Source organism: Varroa destructor, unplaced genomic scaffold (assembly GCF_002443255.2).
Source record: "Varroa destructor unplaced genomic scaffold, Vdes_3.0 BEIS01000002.1, whole genome shotgun sequence".
Taxonomy (NCBI): domain Eukaryota; kingdom Metazoa; phylum Arthropoda; class Arachnida; order Mesostigmata; family Varroidae; genus Varroa; species Varroa destructor.
This window is the reverse complement of record NW_019211455.1, coordinates 31,244,155-31,270,251: the sequence shown is the minus strand read 5'-3', so window position 1 is coordinate 31,270,251 and position 26,097 is coordinate 31,244,155. Positions and strand designations below refer to the sequence as shown.

Genomic DNA, 26,097 nt, shown 5'->3' with positions numbered 1-26,097 from the left:
TATATATATGCTGTTTCCTAACAATACTCATACAATCATTGAGAGTTTTAAGAAGCAGTTTGTCGGAGGCAATAAGGTCAGCAATACAACAAATTTTTTTATTAGTTCACAAAATGTCAAATGTTGTTTTATCTTCGCTTATCGTTTTTGCTGTCTTTATGATAGTGCAGTGGATTACAAGCTTGCCTCCTAAAGTTAGGTACACGTGATGGGTTTGAATCCGAGCTTAGATACAATTCGTTTTGTACTAGAAGGGGCCAGCCGTCTAAAGTAATGCCAAGGCCTGTTTACCGAACGCAAAACACGAAAAACATGATCATTATCATAATGCATGGGTACTATTTTCGAATTAGATATAGCCAACAAATAGTATTTACGGAAGTAAGAGAGTAAACTATATTGTTGTTAACTAAATAGTTTCATCTTCGTTTCGCGCGCAGTGGAACAACCATTGTCTGACTGTTGTAGATCTTTCCAGGAGTCCCACTGAGAACTATTATCGTAACGTACCTGTTAACACCAGGCCACGTTAAGGTAGTACTTCATGTAACGGTCACTGGGTAACTGCTTCAGATTAGAAATCGCGTGGGAAGACTTTTTTGAAGCAGAGGTTTTTACTAAGTCAAACATAATCGTCTATTCACAAAATTTAGTTCAACGCAGACAGAAGGGCTCAGCTGATTCTTTCCAGCAGGCGGCGCTGTGAGGCGGACAACTATGATGACGGCGCCAAATTCAAATTCCCTCCTGAAAGAATACCTGCTACCAATCAACAGGCATAAACTGGAAAATTATGTTAAAAATAATATTTAGCACGCTGACGTCATGTGAAAATTGCATACAAAGAAACGCCGGCCCAGGAAAGATCTTTTTTAAAACGTACCTTTTTTTTAGTGTTTAAGAGAGTAAAAAGGGTTTATCAAAAATAATCAATATACGGTTAGCTTAGATTTGTGTCCGCGCGAAAAAAAATACATACGATACGCACAAGGGCGGCTCCGCGCAACAAACCTCGGTCCGGTATTTACTATAAACGTAACCAGGACGGTGCACCTGTGACCACTGGACCATGATATACAAACATTTTAGTCGCTTTAGGATGTAAAATGTTACATGTCTGCTTACCAGCAATAACGACTGAAGAGTAAGTTTTCTTTTAATTCGAAACATATAAGCAGATATATTAGTGATACTTTGATCTCGAATATTAAATTAATTCATTCAATTCACCATAGCCTTTGCTACCAAATGAAAGTTGAAGGAGAGGCATAGCTGTTTGAATGTTTTAAAAGTTTCCTTGGAAGACTTAAGACTAACGTGACAGGATGTTCTCATTGGGAAAAACCTACCAATACAATATAATCAAAGAAATGGTCGTTCTTCGCCTAACAATGGATGCAGTGTTTTACTCGGATACCAGCAACAAACTTATTTTGCGTTCGTCATCATTTTTCAGGGCTTTCTCTAATTATGCACTTGGCCTACTTGTTTCTTTTGACCAGAAATTTTTAAGCCAGGTGTTAGAGAAGCGGCCCATCCATGTTTTAAGACCCTATTTACGGTTACTTATTTCATTCGCTAGTAATAGGTAAAAATCTAGGGGAAAAAAACGTCTAGAGAATACGGTGGAAGCGAAAACCTCCCATTCAAACACTGCAATGACTTTAACAATCCTCGTCGCTATGGGACACCTGACAGTTTTGTAGAAACGGAAGCTTCCGCTCCGTTTGTTGAATTTTTTTCTGCTGGATAACCTCGTTTAATCTATGCAGCTGGGCCACATGCTGATCCTTGTTGTTTCATTCTTTTCAAGCAGTTTCTGCTGTATAAAGGCCTTCCAACCGCGCCGAACGCAAACTATGGTCCTTTCAGATAGAGATTTGACTTAGCTTAGTGCCTCGATGTAGTTTCCTGCTATCCATTCCTGTCTCCACTTCATATCGACGTGGAGACATATTTTCTAGCTACCCGTGACAATTCTGTGTGGACGCCTGTCATTGTAGCTGCTCGTCGCCGAACGCGATGTTCAATGAAGAAGCAATCTTATTTTCTTGTACGCTTTACGCTGTCCGTGGCACACCCAGTCTTCTAATTTCTTGTAAAATTCCGTATATTTAAGATGCTTGACAATAGTCTATTGTTCGTAGCTGATTCTCTTGATTCTTTCGTTATTTAATTCTTTGTTATCCGAGTTTCTTATAAGCCGCAGATGGCTGACTGAAATAGGAGTTTGAGATTTTGTCTTTAAATCTAGCAAGCCCCTTTGAATAGTCTGGTCCACCTGTAGGGTAGTAATGACCTTACAATTGACTTGATTTACAGTTCATAGAACACGCAGATAAACATCTTTGGCTTTTTTCCGGGTTTGCCCGGATTTAGTCGGGCCAGCAGGTATATATATATATATTGAACAAAAAAAACGTTTGCATACATTAATGAAAGAATGGGTCAAATGTTACGGAAACTGTTTTCGAGATTTGGGGTCATTGGGTTTGCTTTTCTGTAAACTCAGTATTACTTACCTAGTACTGCTTACGCAACTTTTTTTTTCTCTCTTTATATTTTAGAAATACGATCACTATTAGAAAAAAAAAAAAAAAAAAACGAGTAGTACCATTACTTGGAAAACGCACGCAGAAGTACCAAGTAACCAAGAATACATCGAAAAAACCCATGTGTTTATTTTAACCGGTATATTTATCGCTACAAATAAGCGGAAGAATCAGTTTATAATGTATACAACACTCATGCACATCTCCTCCAGTAATAGGTATAAATTATACTAAAACAGTGAACCTATTAAGACTTGAAGGTCAGCAATTTTGAAACAGACGCTATGTAGCGGTTCTTGTATTTAACTGATCTTTACTCCAATGGTCTTAATCTAGAATAGAAGTTTTTTTGCGTCACGCTGGCAAGTACAGGTGCAGAACCGAAAGTTAGTATCAATACATGAGCCAACGATGTGTTCAGAGATACTGAGATAGGACGAGACAAAGAGCTCAGTTCGGTTCGAAATGACCGAAAATAAAACAATTATTTTTTAGCATCTAATGCTATTTATACTTTTTATTCGGTATTTTGTTCAATCGCTTGACTTTCTAAACTATCATCCCAATGTTGCAATGCACTCGAGGTACAATAGAAAGAATACTTACACAAATGAAAATATTTTTAGTAATTTAGTAATTTTAGTAATTGCAACAAGGTCCAATAATGTATGCTATGTAAATAGAGACGTTATGACAACAAAGTGGACGAATTCAATATTTTTTCTATCTTCATAATGGGCACTTAAAATCTATCTGTTTCTTGGGATTCTGAGCGTGATGCCTGCTGCGATGGGTGCCGTTCGATGGGTCTCGTGGCACGTCTCGAATCGGTGATTACCATAGCAAACGCACACTGAACCCTGCAAGCCGCGTCTTCGAAAATCTCAGAATTGTGTTGCGTTTTTAACAGAGCAAAGCAGTCTGATATACGAACCGGCGTGCAGTACACCTAATAGGTTGGGCAAATGACAATACAAGTAGGCGTGAGTTTAAGAATATATGATTTAAGTTACGCCGAAGTAGGAGACATAGGAACGGCGCATTGCGATATCAATTGAAAAAATACGAATATATATAATAAAGAGCTTACTCCTTCAGCTGTGCATGTACAGCTTCTGCACGGAGATACTGTTAGCGACTGTCCTCGCGGTATGTTCTTTGCTTGCACGGAACACGACTCCCCGTCTCTCCAAAGCTTTAAGTCCAAGGATGGTAGCGTACTGCATGCAACTCGAGGATTTCTGTATTGTGAGGGTCAAGATGTTCGTGTAAGTTTGTAAACTATATTTTGTAAGGGGGTTAGCCGCATAAATGTTTGCATGAGAGATGCATCAGGCACGTACAGCTTCCCAGCAACAACAAAGTGAAGAGCGACCATGGCTTTTCATACAAGACGTGAAGCGTATTGAAGAAAAACATTGCCATCATTAAACTGCTCAGAGAATCTACTTAATCCACATGTTTAAATCTGCGTTAGCTTTGTAGTTATGTAGATGGTTTTTGCGGTTATTATTTTTAACGGGTGGCCCACCAGGTAATGAACAGTTGGCTAAATGGAGGTGATGATGCTAAAAAATTATGGGGTATGATTGCGCATAACTTAAAAATGGCATTCTCAACGCTAAAAGTCGTCCGCGATACGCGGATATTGTAAGCCCCACTCATAGTTTTTTAAGAACCTAAGAGCACTAAGAAATATTTAGAGTATTCGACCGTTCTTTTCAAATCAGGCTCTGGTTAGGACTATTGCTTTTAAGCTGGTTCTGTTGAGAATAGATTTGTCTGGTAAAAGGACCACTTACAGAAAATCGTCGATTTGGTCGAAAGCATTCTTCTGAACTGTCGTTATCCGATCAGAATTATCACACAACAGCCGCGACAAAGTCACTCCTCGAAGACCTGCCAATTGAGCTGCCCATGCGTTCAAGACATTATGTTTTATTTAACACTGGCTTAGCGCAACAATAACTTTGAAGCAGGAAAAAGTTACTTTATGTGAAACCTCGATTGAGACGAAGCCTTGCAGTATTTGATACGTTAATATCGCCAGAAAGCGTTTACATTGTGGGGATGCTACATGTGAATCATATTCACGTTTTGTCACTGTTGAAGAATCAAAATGGTTCGAACTCTTATTAGAGTGGTATCGTTAGTGGCACATCGGAGCCAATAGCCTGCCATGTCCTTGTATAACAGATTAATTCGTTAGAACTCTTACCTTCAGAGAATCTAACGGCTGGATCGTCTGTCTCGAAAAAGAATCGATCTCCTCGTTTCATTTTGGAGAACTGGGCACCGATAAGACAGGCGAACGTTGGCCCTACTACAGCTCCATGGAGTGACCGCTCCGCAAGTCCACCCGTGAACAGATCGATATCGTCTACATGGCTAATTTAGTAGTGAGAACATGTTATGGGAAGGAAAGGTTAGCTCCTTCGTTGTTAGTTTACCTATCCGATCACTCAAATGATTCGCATGAATAAAAACAATTACGGCACAATATCTACAGAAGCAGTTTTAAGCCGCTTTCAAATTTCCACAATTCGGGAATTTTGTAATTCATTGGAAAAACAAAAAACGAGTGTAGTTTAATAGAACGCTCAGAAAATTAATATCTCATAAAAAGCTCGACCAAGTGTTTTCTAGTTTTTGTTATTATTATTAACATACGCATAAATAAGAGCCAGGCGATGTCTAACAGCCTCCGGTATCTCCACGAGATCCTCGAATGACGTTGCTCTGTTCAGATTACATTTATGGCGGTATTCGTTATAACCACTTAGGCCGTGGTCTCTGGCGCGCTGAAGGTTCAACGCTATGAGATCCATGCCGGAGAAGGGCTTTCTCCTTTCTTCGAATAGATGATTCGTCACCTCCTCAGTTACCGCGCTATCGAAGTTCCGCATCGATACTGAAACTAGCCCGCGCAACATCGAATCAATTGCGCCGGCTAAACAATGCAATGCAATACAATACAATTTGAGTGCCTGGTAACGAAAGCAGTAATAATATCACGTATATATATAATCTATTCATTATATCGTGTGAGCATTATTTCCCATTTACTTTACATCAAGCCCTTGAAAACTTGAACTATATAGGGTTACGACCGTATTTAGGTGCGCAGGCGTCATTTAAAATGGATTTAAAGAGAGAGATAACGGGATAATAGAGCACAATGATTAGATCCCACAGGAAGTGATCTATACATTATTTTAGCTATATTTTTAGATAATCCTTTCTGGCAGTACTACATATAGCGATGTATCGTGCCATAAAGTTTATCGTGATTGTATCAGAAATCCTCTAACTAGAATCACAGAACATCTTCATAAGTAACTATAGTAGTATACGTACAACGCTGATACAACTGTTGATAGTTACAAGATTTATGTCAGCATCGAAATTTCTAATTTTTCAAGTCGATAAAAACGTATCAAACTTTCCCTGGTGAAAGTTATACAATTAGAAATGGACTGACAACAAAACAACAGTCCATTGAGCTATAGGGAACTATATTCATAGTGATCGTTCTGCCGAAGTTTCTCTCTAGAGCGTACACATGGCCTGATTGAGGGCCTGCAAACTGTGTTGGTTTTGCAACACGCCAAATTTATAAGCAGGCGGACCGGCATTCCGTTTTGCAAACGGCCTTTTATTCCTCTACCTTCGATAGGACGCCTTCTGTTTCCAGCTGCTGAGAGAAACGTCCCGCCTGCTCTATATTCATCTGGAATCGGCTAATGCTAGAGCTAAGCGCACATTTTTTTTGCTCTGAAATCTTCTTAAACATATGTCTTCAATATATGAAAGTGATCGTGATCCCATGAATGGCTACGTAAGTCTGTTTGGCTGCGGACATTGGCTAACTCTTACGTCTGTAAAGCATATCAGAGTTGAAAAATCCTTTGCGAAGCTGTAGAGCTTCCGGCCGCTGTTCATCGTATTCATTTCCGAGAAGTCTGAAGAACGGCGCAATCAACGTGTGGCCAAAGCGGAAAGCAGCTGTACTGAACTCATTCCATACACTTGGGTCCACCTGTACGTCCATTTACGGAAACAAAGGAAAATGGGCATGAATATCCAATCTAATTCACTGACTGTGCAAGCGTCCAGTTAAATTCATGCAGAGAACCCATGAGACATGCAAAACGTGCGAATAGTACAAGATATCACTATGTGAAAGACACTTGTGTGAAACAAATGTGGGCCACATATATATATATATATATATATAGGTTAGCTTACAAAGCTTGATCATCATGCAGTACAACTAAAGTTTTACAGCCCATTGACATCCAACAGTATTTAACTATATAACAAGTTAATTTTCTGAACGGATTCCGATTCTGTTTAACGCCATCTCTACAACGGCAAACATAATTCTAACCACCCGGCCTTCTTTCGACGCCATCCTAACGGACGCGATTATCCTTACGATCCTGGTCAATAATTCTCATTTATATTATGAATACAATGTAACAAGTGAACCCAAATATATTTAATGCATTTACATCATAGCACAAGCCACCCCGAATATACCCATACCTCTGGGTTGTATGCGCGAGAATACCCGTTGGAGGCAAGATTGAGTTCATAGTGGTCCATAGTCGCTCTGCCGAGCACCCGAGGAAGAAACTCCCCATAGGTTATCTGTTGCATTTCAGCCGAAACAATTCGACGACCTATTTGTTGCATTAGGCGTAATCATGACAAATAGGCAGAAAGAATAGTCATTACTGAGTTGGCTGTTTATATCTTAATACTTTAGTCAGACAAATATGAACAGCACAGAGATGTCAATGTAAGACGATCGTTCTTTCCTGAGACCTATCAAGATAATCATGATTTCTTAAACTATTACTAGGCCTATATATACGCCTACCTGATAGGACATACCTTCTTGAAATAGCCGTTCGTCCTCCCAATGCGGATTGACACGGGAGAGCTTTTCCACGACACGATTGTGTTCTCGAAGTAACATGGTGTGAATTACTGCCAGGCCAGGCTGTTCTGACACGCGGTCGTCGCCTGCTGTGAAGCACAAGCGTGACGGCGCACGACACTCCTTATGCGTTGCCGTCTGAGCATCAAGACAAGTTGCATTTTAGGCAACAACAGACAAATTCAATGAATAAACTTGTTTTTAAAAGTTTATCCATTTAGTTTGTCAACAGAAGATAGCGATAGTGATTACGTCTTTCGCATAATAAATTTCAATCAAATCCGTCAGGATTCAGGCAGACACTGATCGATATCTGGTTCAGCTGGAGTAGCCGTGTGCATCTATAGTACAATGTGAAAAGATCAGACGAACTATCCAAATCGATTGGTTAGATCAATATGAAAATAGTCAAAAAAACTTGTTCAGGGAATATAATAACTATGATATAAATAAAATGACTATACCTGTGGCGGAAGGGGCTTTAGGCCGATCCCGATATTTGTCACGTTGAGTCGGCCACCACGATAAGACCGAAGGCGTCGCATTTCACAGCGATTTGAGCCGTAAACGGCTGAAGCATCGATAAATGCAGTAACCTATAGATGTAAGGATGGTTAATTTTTTCAATAAGACCAAATATGCTATTTACTCGAATCTCCTAGTTCTAAATGGCTTCTGATGTCATACAGACTCACAATCGCACCTCATGAACGCCACGTTATCAACTGTAAATTCATTATTATTATAATAAAAGATTATACCTGGTTAAGTTGCTGACGGGCGCCTAGATTTTGTTGGCCAGGCAGTGACCTACGTTGCAGAAAGCAATGAGCCTTGTTAATTATTTCTATTGAGCCGTCTTGCCCTAATGACCTGTTTTGCGGTAACCTTAAATAAGGCCTCTTGAATCCACAAAAGCCCAACACAGTATTTTTTCTTGTTTAGAAAACTGGTCAGTTCTACAAAATAGAAGAAATATTTTTCATATAAATTGCTTTTCTACCACACCCTGAGAATAGTGCCAACAAAAGGCTTACTAACGTTTTTGCAAGGTTCTGCTATATTGGATATAGTAATATATCATGCAAAGCGAATGATGTTAATAGTTTTCCTTAGTTCGAAATGGCTTTATATTTAGAATAAGTAATATACGAGTGAGCCCTGAACCCAAAAAGGTTCGCTGCATTTATTAAATTAAATGTAGTTTAGCCAGTCAGACTTTACCTCACAAAGCTTATACAGTTATTCGATCCATCAGGCTGTCGCGCAGGGAAATGCCGGTCGCCCGGGGGTATTTTAATTGGCCTGCACTCAGGATGAACCGTTGTAGCAGAGTCGCAACGTTTGCAATCTGCAAGCATTTCAACGATATTTTCCAAGACATGATTTATTCTTATGAAGAATAGCTAATAACAATTGCTTGTGTGCCATTTGAATGATACCTGTTAACGTTTTTATTTTTTTACGTAGCTCGATCGCGAGCTCAGGAGGGAATATGAAAGTTCTAGTTTTTGAAGGGCGACAGTTCCCACATTTTATAAAATAATAAAAATAGCTATGGCGAATAAGATAGCAAATAAAAGCCCACCGAGAGATTATAGAAGATACTACCAAAACCGAATTAGAAAAGATTAGATTCTAATACTTTCTCGTATTTTATCTCATACTAGGAACAATAAGAAATCGATATTTTCCCAATTATGAGATTTCATTGTTTTCAATTTGCATTTTAAGCTTTGCTTTCAGCCACTACTTGGGCCCGATTTGGCACAGTATATTCTTACAACTGCGTAGCATAGTTTATTGGCCAGCACGTTCTCTATTGTATGGTTCTTGAAGCCACCGTTTTTTAAAAACGATACACCTTCTTCAAAACCTAAACTCAATAAAAACAATACAACAACTTGTAAAGTAACCGTTAATATCAAAATTTGACGTTTGGTACAATTCGATAGAAAAACAACAACTTGTCTAACAAGTAACTGTTGGCGGCGGTAGCAGTCAGTGAAATTATTCAATTCTTGCTTTCCGGACTCTATCGAAAAATTACGACAATGACCTAATCGTTTTCCTCATGTGTGTTGTTGAGTTTGTGCCGAGTCATCTAGCGATTATCATAGCGGTGCATCGTGTTGCCCCACACGGGTGCAATCAACATCGTTTCACTATTCTAATCCAGATGTAACATTACGTTACATTATCGCATCGGTAAGAGGATCCTGCTCATTTGTAAAATTTATGTGCTGCGATGAATAGATATCATGTAGTTATTTCCTGGAAATCTATCACTCCTAAAATATGTAAGCGACCATTTTCCGCCGATGTTAACTAATCTTGTCAGCGTCCTCTTCCCCCGAGTTTAGCGTTTGCTACGTTTCAGTGCTACCTTATTTCTGATGGAATCGTTCGACTGCAATTTTATCTGACAGTTTCCGATTCGTCTAGATGAAAACATTCTTCTGCTGCGGCGATCCATGCCGTCACCGACGCCGATAGCGTTACAGACGCTTCGTTCTCGTTGTCTTCGTCAAAGTGACTCACGTTTGATAATACATCATCCGTGTTCAGTCTGTATGTAACTGTTAAACCGTATGCTCTAATATGGTAAAACATTTCGTAGACATGTAAACATTTCTCCCTGGCTGTTACTAGACCGTTATGGTGTTAATTTACGAATGCAGTTGGTCGTACTGATATTCGATTTGTCCGGGTATTCGACCATCGGTGTGAGCGTGATATCATGGTCGAGAAACTGGCCCCATTGCATAAGCATCAGAGTGTAACGACGATGTGCGTCGGCGATGTCGTAATGTATCGCTGTGGACACTGCTCGAGGATTGGGCAAAGGCTGGCCTGTCGTGCCAATCGTCGCCATTTCCGACACGCCTACACAAAAAGGATGAAGAGCATTGTACATGTTTTTATGTGCGAACATAAACAGAGGTATCTCGAAAGTCCATCGAATCGTACAGGCAACAATAGGCCCAGGCGATAAAGCGATTTAAGCTGCTACTCGATTTCGATTTCAATACGGTTGATTAAAGGATACCTAGCAGAATTAGGGCTCTTAAGTCAAACAAATATATTAGGCTCACCGTCGGAGTATTTAGCCGGGGCAAGCCGAGCAAATGGTGTGAGCGATTTCCCGAAAAAAGGGTAACGAAGATTATTGCACCAGCCGGTCATTGTGCGGAATCTTCAGGATATTTGAAACGCAAACTGTTAAATTCACTATTGACTTATTTTTAAATCCAGCGCAGAATAATATTGTTTTAGTTTGCCCAAGGCGGCACTTTGTAAACCTACGTCTCAGGAGCGAAATAATAGGCATGTTTAGGTGTATAACATATTAGTTCAATAAATTCTCAATACGTCTTCTTACAAGCCCGTTACCCATACCGAAGCAAATCATACGGGTAGGGCAGATCTATCAACTCCAGCACTTCGCGTTGCCAAATTCATTCCGCTGGTCACACCTTGAATTGTGACCTCTAAAAAGCCCTAAATGTCATACAAACCTATTTACTAATTCGGAAAGTGTTATATATTCTAAGATGCGACTAAAGCCAATCACAAGCCGGACAGGTAGGCGTACTTTGTAGTGTGATCACAAGGCAAAACGGTATCATCGCAGTGTCCAGGAGTTCGCGTGGGCCGTAAATCTTCGGGTAATCCGACTGTTGCCAACATTGCCAACAGATCTTGCATGCTATCCGCCTCACGCTCACCGTCTCGATCTGAACTGTAAATCAAATCCAGAAATAAACACAAATATCACCATTAGCATGATTTGGGAGCTCTCCGTTATTACGGCAATAACCGATGAAGGTATTTCAAAACAAAGCTTCTGTCAGAACGGATATATTGGGGTGTTCGGAAAGGCTTCTTTGTGCCTTATCAGGCCGTGGTTATCGTGACGTTCTTCTATCTGAAAATGTACTTTAAATTTCTAAAATTTGTGGCTAAAAACAATTGTTTTAGATAGCTACTTTTGCGGAGCTCTAAAAGTTAGCAGTACGCTAGGTATGACAGGTGTCATGACGATGTCATAGCTGAAAACACTATTCAAACGTAGCTGCAACGTTTCAACATGGCATCCTAGGCCCAAAGGAGGCGTTTTGCTGAGGTTTTTTGGAGACGACGTGTTTAGGTCGACCGCTTTTAGTAAAAGATAGGATATTGGATAAATCTATATCTCTGAGCTATAAAGTCCTCATCGAACACAGAGCAAACCTTCACTTCTCCTATAGCCATCTTTGTAGTCCAAAGTAAAGGTCCTAACTTTTTTTTTGAAGCATTAAAACGAAACATTATAATTAGTGTTTGTTATAGATTAGCATCACTCTCCGGCAAATGCAACTGCTTATTATATGCGTAGCAGTAGCATACGACGTCTGCACCGCACGGTTAAAGACTAAGCATTGATCGAGGACATACAGGCACGCTTTTGAAGCTAACACTCGCTAGCCTATCTAAAGGGTCTATTTTTTTCCTATAAACTTAATGAAGAAAACACAACGAGAATGTTTCCGGTAAAAAAAATATACGATATAGATTTATATATAGAATTGCAGCTATGATAGGGTTATCCATTAGACATCGGGCAACTGTGAGCGTCAGAAGAGAATACGCTCATGAATTCGAAACTGTTGTTAAAAATTTTAGCTCTTCCACTTACGCAAGAGTATGAAGATAGTTGAAGACAATTCCTTTCGAAGCAAGCTCCAGCAGTAGTGACTCGTTAGCTAACCTCAGTGCATCTTCACTTGGTCGAAGCAGAGCTGAGAGAACGGCCTATGTGTACTCATGTTTTAGGCACACGCGTACAATAAAGAAATCTATTTAATATCATCGGTAACTGCGTTTGTGAAGTTAGTCAGCGCCAAAAAGTCATTCAAGTTCGTATGATATGCAATTCTATCTAAATAAAAAGTAGTTCAGTCCTATGTTTTCGAACCGTGCGAGACATTCCTAAGATAGCTAAGTCACTGTAATTTCGTCGACAAATTACCACTTTGTCATAAAATATTATTATGATTTTTATTCGCTAAACATATCCGACGTAGCGGCTTGCCCTAATTGAGCTTTGTTACCTATCAGCATTAATGAAAACTAATCTTATTTCATAAAATCACAATTTGCTTTACAGTCGATATGAGAAGCGCGTTGATTAATACGGCTGGGAAAATCAGAAAAGCATACACAAGTGACGAGGAATAGGGGGCGGCAGAGAATGCAAATACAGAAGGCCCGACGAAGGCCCTAATCTCTCCACGCAAGCATAATGTCAGCTAGAAATCGCCGATATACTGATATTGCAGCAGAATCAAATCGCAGCTTATTAGATGCCGATGGGTATAGCGAAATACAATTTTTATCGTTTTATCGGCCCGTCTATATTGAAGTTCACTTCTGCTGTCAATGCCCTCGCGTTCTCGAAGAACTGGCAAACTTATGCTAGATCTAGCCTAAGTAATTCTAACCTGAGACGACGCTTGATCTGGACTCCCTTGTCTCTTTTGGAGACGAATCTCCTCTCGACGTAGATTATCGAGTTCTTCACGCGCTATGCTCAGCTGTAGTTTAAGCTGGTCCCTGCTAAACTGATCAGTGAAATCCGCTGAACGCAACGACTTCCAGGCAGAGAAATCAACCCGCTCCAGCCCAGGTGATGAACACGCCTCCTCTGCGTTCCTGTTCAGTCGAAAAACCATAATCAGTCTGTAGTCATAAGAAGCCTCGTATACTCGAATTTCGCCATTTCTCTAGAATTCTTGTAACTAAATTAACCTCAGGCCAAAAATTTGCTTCTGTACTTCTTTCCGAGAATCTGCATCGGACAACTGCAATCAGCCTTTTTTAGAACAAACGACAAACTTGTTTCCGAAGGGGCAAAAGTTTCATTTTTGGGATACGAGAGAAGGTCAGCTAGTTTGGACTTTGGACTGGACGAACTACACAACCATTAAAAAGTTCTTCTTTTATCCAAAATTGACGATTTATCTTAATGCCAATTTTCATGACATTTCAAAAAGAACATCTTCATGGACCGAAATGGAAGACGCTCAATAAGGTTTATAGTTGTAGATCTCTCTAATTTATAAAAATTATGCAAAAGGGCATTTCTGATAATTCTGGATTTTTAGTGCGAAAACTGGCAGTCGTTTGCGCTAGGGGAGTCTCTAATGCTAATGGTTTGACCAGATAAACCTTAACGGTTTATTTTTTTAGGGAAGTTTGAGTACCTCTTGGACATTTCGGACGTCTTTAGTCCTTATACTTCTTGGACCTTCGACATGCTATCGGCCCAAAATTTAACTTCGCTAAGTTTTTTTGTGTGGATCGTATTTGAGTAAGACTTTAACAGGTCAATATTTACGGATATCGCTTAGGGCAGGGTCGATCACGCTGCGTACTAACCTATGAAGAAGTTGGTTTAGTGAGATTGGGTTAATCGTACGCAGTGGACTACTTACAAGAACGGGTCGGGCATAAAGAGCGAAGCAGGTTGTAGCTTAATAGCGTCCCTTTCAGAGGCAACGGTGTTATCGCAGATCAAACGGGCTAAAGATACTCGGCGGATTTGCGCGAGTTGTTCTGCATGTAGGATGACCGGCGATTATTAAGCAAAAGAAATGGAATGACACAATTCACTCGTCAGCATCAAACAACGATTGTGCCGAAACAAAACTTTTAGTGCATTATATACTAGTTTATCAAGAGGCCATCGGTATTGCAGTGCGTTCCTATAATGGTACAATAGGTAAAGTTAGAGTCACAATAAATGGTTTATAGTGAAAATCGGCCGTTGATACGCTTCGTTTCAGGCTGGGGCCAAGCCAACTGAGGTAATGCTAGCAACGGGTGTTGTAGGTTACTTCGACAGACAGTGTCCATTGTGTTGCCAAAGCGGTATTGAAGTATATGTTTGTTTGTATTTATAAAATCTGTAAATAGTTTGGTAGATCATATGTGTAGGAAATCCGTTCGCCTTGCTTACCTTTACTAAACTTTGAGGGTGGTAGATCGTTCTCATAATAGAAGCGGTCTCCCTGTTTACTTTTCTGAAATTGCAAACCTAACAGACATGCAAATGTAGGACCAACGACTGCCCCTTCCAGTGGAGTTTCGACCATCCCCCCAACAAAAAGGTCCACATCGTCGACAGATCTGTACAAAAGGCCCAATGGGACAAAAATGAATAGTTAGAATTGAACCAGGTGGCATCTACAGGCACACACTATATTCTGTTCACAGGTTAGTAGAAATATTTGAACATCTACCAAGCGATCGAATGCGTCCTAAACTGTATATACACATGATACCATTAATGACTCTTGTAACGAACGAAAACGTCTCTAGAGAACCAGTTAGCTCTATAGCCTGAAAAAAAAAACGATACTTTTTCCAGAAAATGTACAAGACCAAATTTAAGAAGCATTTAAAACAAAGTTTAGTAAATCTCGTCGCTTTAGTGACCGACTTTGACCTAGCGATTTACTTTTTCGGATATTTTAATAGTAATGTAATTTTAAGTTTACGAATAGTAGAGGACGCATTTTACTATCAAGCGACGGCGATGATACAGTGCATAATCTAAATATAAACTTAAAAAACAGCAAAAAGTACAATAAAAACACTTATAAATAGTACATAACTATGCATATAAGTGTTATAGAGCCTGGCAGATGTCGAGGCATTGATTCATACAGCTTCGCACAGAGAGACAAAAATTTAGGTTAATCCAGTCTATTTTCATACGGATAGTTATATTTGTGTATTTCGTTAGCAAACGAAGAAAGAGGGGTTATTCGTTTGTTGTGATTGGCGAAAAATATGTTCAGGGTTAAAGTTAGCGCGTACGTTTAATGGTCGATACAGTTTTACCCCCGAGTACCTACGTAGACCCATGATTTGCCACTACTCTATGTATAATAGAAGCTATTTCTACTTGGCTGCATTGAAAATAAAATGCATTGCTATATATATATATATTACCTACGACTTGCAACGGTATGATACTTACGAGTATAAAGACGCTAGGTTTTTAGCAGTTTCTGGGGTTGTGATGGAAGTGAAATCTTTGAATTGGTGAAGTTGCAAATCGAGACCGCAGAAGCGGCGGAACGCTGTGTAACCAGGTATACCATGATCGCGGCCTTGCTGTATTAAGATTGAGACATCATCTAAGCCCACCTGTCGCAGATCGCAATAAAAAAAGTCCAAGTGCAAGAATAGATAAAAAGCGACATTTGAAATTTCTTACCCAGTACAAATTTGGACTACGATTGTATCTAAATAGTATGCAAAAACTGTGTGAAAATTATTTACTGTTTATCTAGACAAATTTTTAGTTGGTACCAGAGTATGTTATGCATGCACGCCGCGCACTAATAACGGAGGCGGCGTGTAAGCTTCTTAAGTTTCTATTACGTCTATAACAATTACATGCTTCCACTGTATGAAGGGAGAAGAACAACAAAGGTTCCATTGTAAAACAATAAGTAATGAGCAACAAGGCACCTCATATAGTTTTCATATACGCCTACATACTGTTAGCCCATAGTGTTAAATGCGTAAGTATTCACGTTGACACATACACGGCGCCATAGGACTATATGGGCTTATGGGATCTGTTATTAAGAGAAAGGAGCAAAACTAGCATTTCTATTCCCGAGTTCAAAATCTGCGGTTCTATTCTGCAAACACTCTCGAACTCATACAACATTATCACCAAATCGTCATTGCTTTACAAAACGCTATCTATCTTCGTTCCACCATTTAGTCTTTTCGATCTCCGACAGCATTGTCAAGTGAATACAACCAGCGTTTAGCTTCATCTGTTGAAACAGCTCCCGGATCACCCTCTATATCTTCGACATCACTGATAACTATAGACAAACAGCCTTACCCCCACCTCGTTGCTTTATAGGAGCAATCCCCGGAACACTCTCTTTCAATTGATATAGAAGATCAACCTTAAGGCTGATCACTCGGCTTATATGGCAGCGAGGTGTCCTTGCTTGAGCGTCTTCGAGCAAACTTATTCGAGGCCAACTTCCAGTACCTTACAGTTAGTTGCCAGATCTCGGTACGTAGTATGTAACTGAGTTCCACTAAAGTCTATTTTAATGTAACTTAACATATTTTTATCTGCAGGTTCTGACGTGAAACGCTAAATATAGCGTTTCTGATACGGACGCGAAGCTGTACGGTGGTGCTACATTGACTAACGAGAGCACGCGTGGATGCTGGGAGCCAATTGACACGAGAGGGAGGTAAGACGCGTGCAAACAGTTTAGTGGACTGCAAGGCAACGGAGTTCGATTTCTACGAAACTACAACTGTGATTATGATTAACTCAATATCAATCCTTCTCAAATAATAGCATTTCGTACGCTTTCTGCTACTGGGCCAAGTTCTGCGTTTGGGGAAGTTATAACTTCCGGTTGCTAGATCCTGTAATGAAATAATTTGCGTCTGGAACTTGGCATTAAAATATGTAAATCTTTTTAATTATGCTACTAATGTTCGCCCTAAGCAATTACATATGTGTATGAAAAGTTCATTGTGCATACTTGAAAATAACTTCAAGATTAAACTTAAAGACGAAACACATTGTGTCCAAGGTTATATGTCCTACGATGAATAAAATTAATAATCAAGCAAAACGTAACCAATATGGATGTTCATGTTTACACGAAAGTGTTTCTTGCTTTTAACATAAACGCTATAAAATCAGTGTGGAGCAGAACAGATCAAGTAACCAACGTACTGACCTACCTGTTATACTATAATATGTCGTAGTCTAGCGTTAAGTCTATGCTCTTGTTTACTATCAGCACTTGTTGCCTATCAGGAAGTTACTTGGAGAGATTTCTGCAGTACAAGCCCTCTCGAAGTGTCAACCTGTTGCTTAATCCAACACTGTTGTCAAGCTAGGCCCACTTCGGATGCTACCGGCCGAGCCCACTCCCGTACGATATATCCTTATCAATATCAGTGGTCTGTTGTATTCTTAGTTATTTTTACTAAGACTCACCGAATGTATCCCCAGTAATTGACAAGTTTCTTATTTATGAGATCTCGTGTTCTAAATTGAAATGTAAAATTCAACAAAATACGAGGAAGAGGATGAAGGCGTATGGAGACAAAAGCCGACAAAATAAAGACATGCATATTTAATGGTCAAACAGGACATATTATGCAGGACTGCCGGGGGCACCAGCTTCTAGTACATAGCGAAGAAGGCAATAATAACAATAATATTTATTTAGAAAAAATACCTGATATGATGTGGTATTCATAGGGTAGGTGTTAGTCATTGCCGCGGAAACGTATTCATCTTTAGCCTGGGCATGCTGCGTCAGCATTCCAAGAACAAACTCGTTTATATGGGAACGCACCTGAAATAGTAAAAACTACTAACTTTTTCAATACAACTGCCACTGTTGGCATAATCGATAGAAAAGCAACGGTTGTCGTAAGAAAAAAATCACTATCGTATTTGCCAAACAGCAATAAATTGACGGTGCACGTCAATTTTCAAAAAAATACATAATATAAAGGTACTCTTATTGGTGGAAGGTATAGCGTTACAGCGTAAAATTGTATGGCCCAGAGGTCGACCTATATGGGCAATTAAATATCTTATGCTTAGGAGTAACGGTTGTGAATTTGGCTAGAAAAAAAATGATGCTTTATAAAGCAGGCTAGCTAGCTTAAAAATCATCATTTGCTTCGTAAAGCTTCGTTAGACAGCGAGAAACTATTAGCATAACATGGACTTTTGCCTTATTCGCGAAGTCAGTCTAGATGACAGAAGTAACAGTACTATTTTTCAAGGCCGACCTAACCTCAGTGAAGTCATTATAACTACTCAAGCTATCCGTGATTCTGCTCTAAACAATTACCTGTGCTTTATCATGGTGTATAATTTTGACTATAATGCATGTATTGGTTATATTTTTTTATATGACTATCTGCGCCGTTGTGCAGTATTATATATATATATATATATATATATATATATATTACGTAGAAACGTTTACAAAAGTTTACGTTTCGGTTTACAAACGGAAAATACTTTGGCGGAATTTTTCGTGGTTCAATAGACGCTACTTAGAACAAATACTTGAACAACTCCACCTTTTTGTGCATTGGTTGAAAAAGAACTTGAACGTTTAAACTCAAAACACGCCCGATTACATTTTTTGGAGGATAAAATAAACAATCATAATAGGTTTATGACAAATGAAGGCTTCAAAAGCGATATCGTAATCGATATAAGTGAAACTCGCCTTTGCAAACAAATCATGGACTTGTCCTCCTGTGAAACAGAGCAGTTCTTCCTCTAAGCCGCTTTCCAGTTTAAAAAGTTGCTTTTATTTTCTGTTACTAATGGGAGGATCTGTTATTTTTTGTTGATTTTTTATAGTAAATAATTCACCTTAGAATTTTTCAAATACATGAGGAAACGCTTTTTATCAATGAACGTCTGTTAAAAGTTCATTTAGTCGCCCCACCTTTGCGTAGGCATACCATCTCAATTAAAAACATGATTTTTTTTATGTAGGATTCTCCATTGCGTTTTACTCAGCTCATGAAGATCTATCGAGTGGCATAACACCTTCTTACATAGACTTCTATGTAAAAACATTTTCAGTCTAGTCACGCAACACTACCGCATTTGGTTTGTCTCTTTTTTTTACGCCGAATTACCAATTTTAGCTATTAGCGCAAGCATTGCATCTGAGTACAAATGTCGCCAATGTCTGTCGATTGGTGTTCAAAAACAAAGTGGTACGTTGTATAGAAATATACAGCAAATGTTTCTCCCTGAATATTTTTAAAGAATAAATTGTGTTACGTTTCCTGCTGTTTCAGCCGCTTCAACTTTCCAGTTGTCGAAACTTTGTCGAAACACATTTTACCCTATTGCCACATCAGCGAAAAAGATGTCATACATTTTCAAGATCTTAACGATAAGGACATGTTTGTGTTTCAGTTAGCCAATTGGGATCGATTGATTGGTATCAAAAAAGTATCTTTCCCGCATAGGCCTTCATGTGAATTTTTATTACTGTTTTTCCGGTAGAATTGATTTTTAAATCTTACCTTATCTTATCTTATGAAAAAAAAAAAACAATTTTAAGGATTTTCGTAATTGAACAGACACCGCTAGCAGGAAAAAATGTTGGATTCGCGTTACACCTAGCAAAGCTAACTATAGTTTAATTGCAGTTCTCTCCTTATAAAGCCACCTCGGTGTCATTTTTTTTCCGATTTATCAGAGATTTTGCAACCCCAATTTCGTTATCTCGTTCCGGTTATTCTACTACAATGCTTCAATTTTCCTCGTTCATTCAAATTAGTAGTGACATTTATGCTGTTGCAGTTTTTTTGCTTCGTATAACAGGTTTTTCCATTATAGTCATGTGTGCCTAACCCCTGACCTAAACTGTTGCTTTATTCCAGACCTATATCTTTACATACGTCCGATTGCTGCTCTTCTAAAACTCGGTAATATAAATTCAGGTACAGCATTCTAATTAGAGTAATTATATTTCTTTGATCCAGGTAACTTCTCACTTGGAAGTCGGTGACCTCGTTCGTTTAGTAGCGTTATTCTAATACCTTTTTTCAGCAGTCGATAATTTTGTTAGAATTATTTCACATTCCTTTTTTTTTTTTTTTTCCCTATTGTAGTTAATTCGTTGATGCCCGAAGACCCAACTGTTCTCGATCACGAATATGTATGTCTATATAAAACTACAAAACTTGCACGTGCGAAGTTAACCTTCTGCATGTGCTACTAACCGGAGACTTACTTGACTTATTTTTATAGCTATTTCCGCCTTTATATCGGATCGATATTATACTGTCAATACCCTATTCACTTCAATTGGTTATACCATTTGGAAAAGATATGTAATATATGCCGAGATGGTTCGTATTTTACTAATAATTTTGTAAAATAGCCAAATTAGCATGACGCCTTACTATAGAATAAAGATACTGCTTTTTTTTTAAAAAAAAAACCTATTCTTACATTAAAAAGATCATCCATTTATATCACTTATTCGTCAATGATTCATAGCTTCGGAAAAAAAGATCACTTTACTACTAGATCTCATAAACGAGTCAAAGCCTGCTCTCAAACTCGCTGTTGCGTTCATTTTGTACAACCTGAAAAAGATAAAGAACTTCGTAATACAAGCTCGTGGTAAATTATTAATTGTTATTGACCTAATTGACTTCCCAAAAATGGTTACTTTGCCCAAATGAACACGAATTACGTTCTAAGTAGACGTCGAATAGGTTCCATTTTATGCAGGACCTTTCCTAAGGCTAAACCCAGGCGAAAAATCAGCCCAATTATGAAGTCGATTTGCGCTGGACAAACCGGCCACCGAATTTTAGTTAATCTACCTAGATGGTCATAACAAATCTTAGAGTTAAGTGATTGCCATTATTATTTATTGCTTTTATTTCTAATTTATTGCTGTACGACGAGAGTAAATGGTGTCAAAACTCTCGAATAGAAGCGTGACGTTATTTACTTCACTTTTTTTTAAGTTCAGAATCTAAAGAGGGGTAGCCTCGAGCGATAAAGAGCGGATTTCTCGCATTTGCTATTCGTTTTCTTCCGAGGTCAAATAGAGAGGTATGGCGGCAACAGCAAGGTTTATGTAGGTCAGAGTACCTATCGAAAGAAGTCGGATAAGTTAAAAAAAAAAAGGCATTTTCAGCCTAGAGTGTCTCTCTCACTCTGTCCTATTTTTATGAGTTCGACAAAGATCGTTTTAAGCCATTTTTGAAAGCACCTTATTGTTATGTGAGTTTTATCTGTTATCCGAACACACTAACAATATCCTTGCAAAGCAAGAACGAGGTTTTCCATCGATATATAACGCTTGACCGCCAGTAAAGGAGAAACAACGCAATCAATTAATTACCTATGTAACACTCTGCTACTAAATTAAAATATATCTAGTTAAATTGTATGACCTGCATTTGTCTGAGAAATTACCATAGCATGCAGCACATGCTAGAAATAACAATGGCTAAAAACAACAAATAGACCTATTGAAATATGTGTATGTCTAACAATCCGTAAATGAACCTTGTCGAACATCGTAGACTTTCTAGCGAAAAAAAAAAAACTAATGAGATCCAGTTTTTAGGCGCAGCTAATGGCCGCGTATCTGTAGTTTTGTGATGACACAATGTGCTTTTAGTACGTCGAAAAAAGCTACCTTCCAGCGTATGGTACGGTTACACGTAGTACACAGTGGTTTATCAGAAACTACACAGCGGTAATACTAAATGAGCATGTCGTCGTATGCCTAGTCAACAACCAATAGTGAAACATAAGATACATGCATATGCATATGCTCCAAGCATTCCGTATAGAATACAAGTTACCTATCAGATAGTGTATGGTGAGATAAGACTAATTATGTATACGATATACACGGTTGCTCTACGACAATGTTCCAATGCCTCCACAAAAGACCAATAGGTCCGGATAGAGCTTCTAGGACCTAGCTAGACAGAGGCTGATGGGCCCGGCGTTGCGTTGCCTCATCAGCGATACCCTAAATACAGAATCTCGAACGTATTCGGAGTGAAGAGGAAAACCACGCTAACATGAATTATTTGAGCGGCGGAACGCGAGCGAGAGACTGAGCTAGTAAACGCATTTATTCCCCTTGCAGAAAAACGGACTTGAGTGATGATAGGAAATGACGACAGCCGCCAGATCCCTAGCTCGAAACACTCGAAACTAAGCAGACGGATCTCAACCGACATTTTGTCATATGTCTGTAGTATCTTTGGCCTAATACGACTCCTTCATCCGTATCGCCGCGATCGTATGCAGTGAAACAAACTTCGTTTTTACCATACACTCTAATGTATCATAACACGTTAAGCACGATTGTTGAATTGTCTTGAACATATAAAAACAAACCTCATCCGGGGCGTAGAAGGTTCGTAAGGTTTCCATCTGTGTCTTTCGGGAGCTATTGTGTAAATCCTGGAGCTCAAGGTATCCTGGCATCATAGAGATTACAAAGTGCAAGACAGCAGTTGCCGCTTCATTTGCAGTTGATGGGTCAAGATTGATGTTGTAGTCCTCGGAGTATCCGGAGTTTAAAGGGCGCAGGCGATATTTTTCCACCTGTTCCTGAAAAGAGCGATTTATTTGACACGTTTGGATCTTATAAACAGGCTCAACTTGCAGCTGACAAAATTACTTGAATGTTTTCTTGCATAAAGGAAACATTCATTTAGAAATGTAATTAATTCCGATTGTTTCACTTCGGAAACATTCGAGAAAAATCTATTCATTTATATGGATACGCGATGTTTTGTCCTTGGCAGGGTGCCAAATGCATGTGAAGTTGAGGACATTGTCAGTTTTATTGTATTTTATAGAAAATAAGCTGCACCCAAGTCCTAAAATTTAAGAGTTTAATACTGCTAAATCTACGTATTATGGAAAACTAAATCCACAAACGTTGCACGGGTAGAAGATCTGTGTAAAGACATGAACACTGAGTATATACATTCTGAATTCCTGCTTATATACATCCTGAACTGCTGCTACGATTTGGTCATTGTGGTGCCACTTAATTATAATGCAGATTGTGCTACATTTAGGTGGTCGGCGTACCCACTGTTGAACCCTACGATAGGAATTTTTACGTGCGGTATCGACGTTAGGCATTTTATCAAACCGCTGGCTCAGAGCACAAGAACGAACGAAGTCATCCTATGCCCGGCTTCGAACCTAGAGGACAAGATGTCCCTATGAATAGCAGGCAGATACTTTACCCGCTAAGCTATCACAGGGACCACCGGTGACCTAGCAATTAGCTATTGTCAGGCTCGTCCTTGGGGAATAAAAGACACGAGCGCTTGTATTCAAGCGATAACCGTTGTGTGAGCTCGAGCGTATTCTGCCATTCGTTTAGGATAATACAATAAACTATGGAACATACAGATCCGATGATCGCAGGCAGCAGCTCCGCGTAGACAATGTGCTGCAGTTCGGCAATGACGATTCTTCTCGCCTCCTCAAATAGAACATGATCTCTCCAGTGTGGATTTAAGGAGGCCAGAGTTCGAGACACACGGTTATGCTCCCTTAACCAGAGAGCATGCATCGATGCCAAAGGGGCATTTTCGTTGATTCGAAGATCACCTGGTACAAATGTGAGTACACTTTCAATTAAAATAATTGCCACTTTAACTTACCGCACACCGATCTGTTTGCTCTTTTACTAGGCCCCACCCACAGCACACTAAATATAGGTTTGTGTGTGCTCATCGGAATATAAGAAACGATGAAAATAAATAATCCAGAGCATAACGCGTTGTTAGAGAAGAGACATTTTACGGTTCGATGAATTGAGTCGGCACGGAAATCAACAGATGTGGTTTTGTGTTGTCGGAGTTGAAATATATACATGTCTATCAATAAAATAAGGCATTTGTTACGATAGATATATATATATACCTATCGTTTGGATGGGATTTTATACTCTGTTAATTCGATATTTTCAGTTCTTTTTAAACATCGAGCCCCGTTAGATTCATCTAAATATTACCTTATTCAAAATAAGCCAGATTTAATATATAGGTTTCATGCTGGGTTCAAGCTAGGTTCAAGATTACAGGCATAGCGAAAGCTCGGTACAACATGGTGAAGGCCTTTACGAAGTCAAGCTTGGCTTCCAAGAATACACGCTGGCCGCTGTTGCTAGCAAAAACTAGAGCAGATCATTGATGATTTATGGCTCTAGTAATATTGCAAAGGACATTTTGTATTTCTGACTTCCAGTTGCGTAGTTCAAAGCTCCGAAAGAACGAAGCTTTCTTCTCGGTGAGTTGAGACCAAACGTTGAGTATGTTAGAGAAGGCGGAATATCAGCAATTGCGAGAAACTCGGAAAAAATGTCAATCGGAGGAATACGAAAAGGACCAAAATGGCGCTCACCAAAGGTTCTGCTACTTTACGATAGCCGTCGTGGCGATCTTTCTCGTGTGTTTGATTGCGCTTAAAGCGGTGAGCTCGCTTAGCGAGCAGGGCGCTTCAGAATATCAGCGTTAGTAAACTGCAATAGCGCAAGCAATTGACTTGCATCGTCATCCTACAGGTACAGAGCGACCTACTCGATCTGATTTGAGGCTACCTACACGAGACGCTACTGCAGAAATAGACGAAGGGTTTCTGACGAACGCATCAGCAAGTACCCGCATATGAAGGCCACTGGTGCCATGACGATTAACGAGCGCGCCGGATCACAACGTTCAAACAGTTAATAATACATAGCTGCTGCCTGTTGCCTAGATTAGACCGATTAAATTCGCACGCGAACATGTCTTGATTATTTCGTCAACTAAAATTTATCTAACGCAACAGGGTATATTTATGATCGTACGGCCTGCGGTGCCTTCTGTTATAGTCTATATGATATATCAAAGCATGAACTACACGTAGCATCTACATTTTGTCTTACGTATATATATACTACGTGTATATATACGACGCCAGTACTGAAACTATGGCCAGTTCGTTAAAGGTAGAACAAAAGCAATAGCCGAACCTGAGATTCAAACGGCAAAGCCGGCAGGGATCCTTTTTACACGTAACGCATTAAACTTTTTACTCAAGCAAGATAATTCGCTTAAATATTGCCGGTCATTCTATGTATAGCCTCTAGAATAGTCTCGTACCGGCAAGGAAGCAGAGTTGTCCTTGACAGACCCTAGGCGCACCAGATGCCATTCTAGGTGCCACTCCTCCCTTATGAAGTTCGTGGTCGGCTAAAAGTTCTCCTTTTTGGAAGAGCCGCAGCGGAACAGCTTCTTCTCGTGAGTTTCCGTACAAAGGAGAGGCGTCGATAAATGAGGTCGCTTGATTTATCTGACGTGGAAAGCTGATTGATTTAGTTTTCTCTAGTGAAGGCACATGATAATTCAGATTTCAAAATAACTCTAAATTATTTACAAACTTGGGCTGATTAAAGCCGCCACTTAATCTTTGCTGTTTAATAATTGACGTTACTGTAAGGAATGAATACATGATGTATCTATCTCCTACATAGCGAAACTGACTTGTTCGCGCGGTCCAAGAGTGCATCCGGTTCGCACGGCTGGCGTAGAACGAATGTAGTGCAAACATGCTTTGTGGGGGTATGTCGGATCTCCTTCAGGTACACGGACCGGAAAACATTCAGGATGGAAGAGTTCAAGAGGAACTCCGCAACATCGTAGAGGCTCTTTGGCAGCACCTGCAGATAGGAAAACGTTAGTACTCTAAATTTCTTCGTGAAGCTGAATATCAAAAAGAAATCAGAGCGCTCCCTATCACTGCCTTTGGTACTTAAAGCGCTATGGCTGAGTTCACATAGGTAGCTTTTATTAAATTAATGCATATGGCCAAACTGTTACCCAGTACTCCCTCAAATTGTGTTTGTCATGTAAACGCAACTTAGCAATCATATGGTGATTGACTACATTAACAATGTTTCTGATGACCGCCTACCTGTGGAGCGAATAGATTTATTTGTTTCTTTCCATGTATATATA

General features: G+C 39.4%; 2 protein-coding genes and 1 long non-coding RNA gene across 10 annotated transcripts in view; 1 reads left to right on the top strand and 2 right to left on the bottom strand.

Annotated features, from left to right (window-relative positions):
- The window catches only part of LOC111245022 (uncharacterized), a 5,827-nt gene extending 5,175 nt beyond the window's left edge, over nt 1-652 (bottom strand). Inside the window, exon 1 of one of the 3 annotated variants that reach the window (XM_022792738.2) lies at nt 511-652. The gene's annotated coding sequence lies outside the window, so the exon portion shown is untranslated. The remainder of the gene's footprint in view (nt 1-510) is intronic. The other 2 variants (XM_022792737.2, XM_086981892.1) reach the window with 2 other exon arrangements.
- LOC147757664 (uncharacterized) overlaps nt 1-17,789 on the top strand; it is an 18,898-nt gene extending 1,109 nt beyond the window's left edge. Inside the window, exons 2-3 of the long non-coding RNA XR_015322464.1 lie at nt 441-1,144; nt 16,657-17,789. This is a non-coding gene — a long non-coding RNA (uncharacterized LOC147757664). The remainder of the gene's footprint in view (nt 1-440; nt 1,145-16,656) is intronic.
- The window catches only part of LOC111244879 (uncharacterized), a 39,009-nt gene continuing 15,573 nt past the window's right edge, over nt 2,662-26,097 (bottom strand). For 3 of the 6 annotated variants that reach the window (XM_086981881.1, XM_086981883.1, XM_086981884.1), the window contains 24 exons: nt 25,624-25,799; nt 25,243-25,432; nt 23,505-23,707; nt 22,472-22,687; nt 17,784-17,918; nt 15,524-15,693; nt 14,498-14,667; nt 13,974-14,094; nt 12,981-13,191; nt 12,176-12,291; nt 11,093-11,239; nt 10,593-10,693; nt 10,189-10,383; nt 8,722-8,848; nt 8,259-8,307; nt 7,962-8,093; nt 7,452-7,635; nt 7,101-7,237; nt 6,429-6,591; nt 5,223-5,502; nt 4,771-4,940; nt 4,355-4,463; nt 3,643-3,793; nt 2,662-3,501 (listed from right to left, as the gene is read on the bottom strand). In XM_086981881.1, the coding sequence (XP_086838007.1) occupies nt 3,295-3,501; nt 3,643-3,793; nt 4,355-4,463; nt 4,771-4,940; nt 5,223-5,502; nt 6,429-6,591; nt 7,101-7,237; nt 7,452-7,635; nt 7,962-8,093; nt 8,259-8,307; nt 8,722-8,848; nt 10,189-10,383; nt 10,593-10,693; nt 11,093-11,239; nt 12,176-12,291; nt 12,981-13,191; nt 13,974-14,094; nt 14,498-14,667; nt 15,524-15,693; nt 17,784-17,918; nt 22,472-22,687; nt 23,505-23,707; nt 25,243-25,432; nt 25,624-25,799 (3,860 nt within the window). In that variant the 3' untranslated portion in view covers nt 2,662-3,294. The remainder of the gene's footprint in view (nt 3,502-3,642; nt 3,794-4,354; nt 4,464-4,770; nt 4,941-5,222; nt 5,503-6,428; nt 6,592-7,100; nt 7,238-7,451; nt 7,636-7,961; nt 8,094-8,258; nt 8,308-8,721; nt 8,849-10,188; nt 10,384-10,592; nt 10,694-11,092; nt 11,240-12,175; nt 12,292-12,980; nt 13,192-13,973; nt 14,095-14,497; nt 14,668-15,523; nt 15,694-17,783; nt 17,919-22,471; nt 22,688-23,504; nt 23,708-25,242; nt 25,433-25,623; nt 25,800-26,097) is intronic. The other 3 variants (XM_086981882.1, XM_022792399.2, XM_022792401.2) reach the window with 3 other exon arrangements.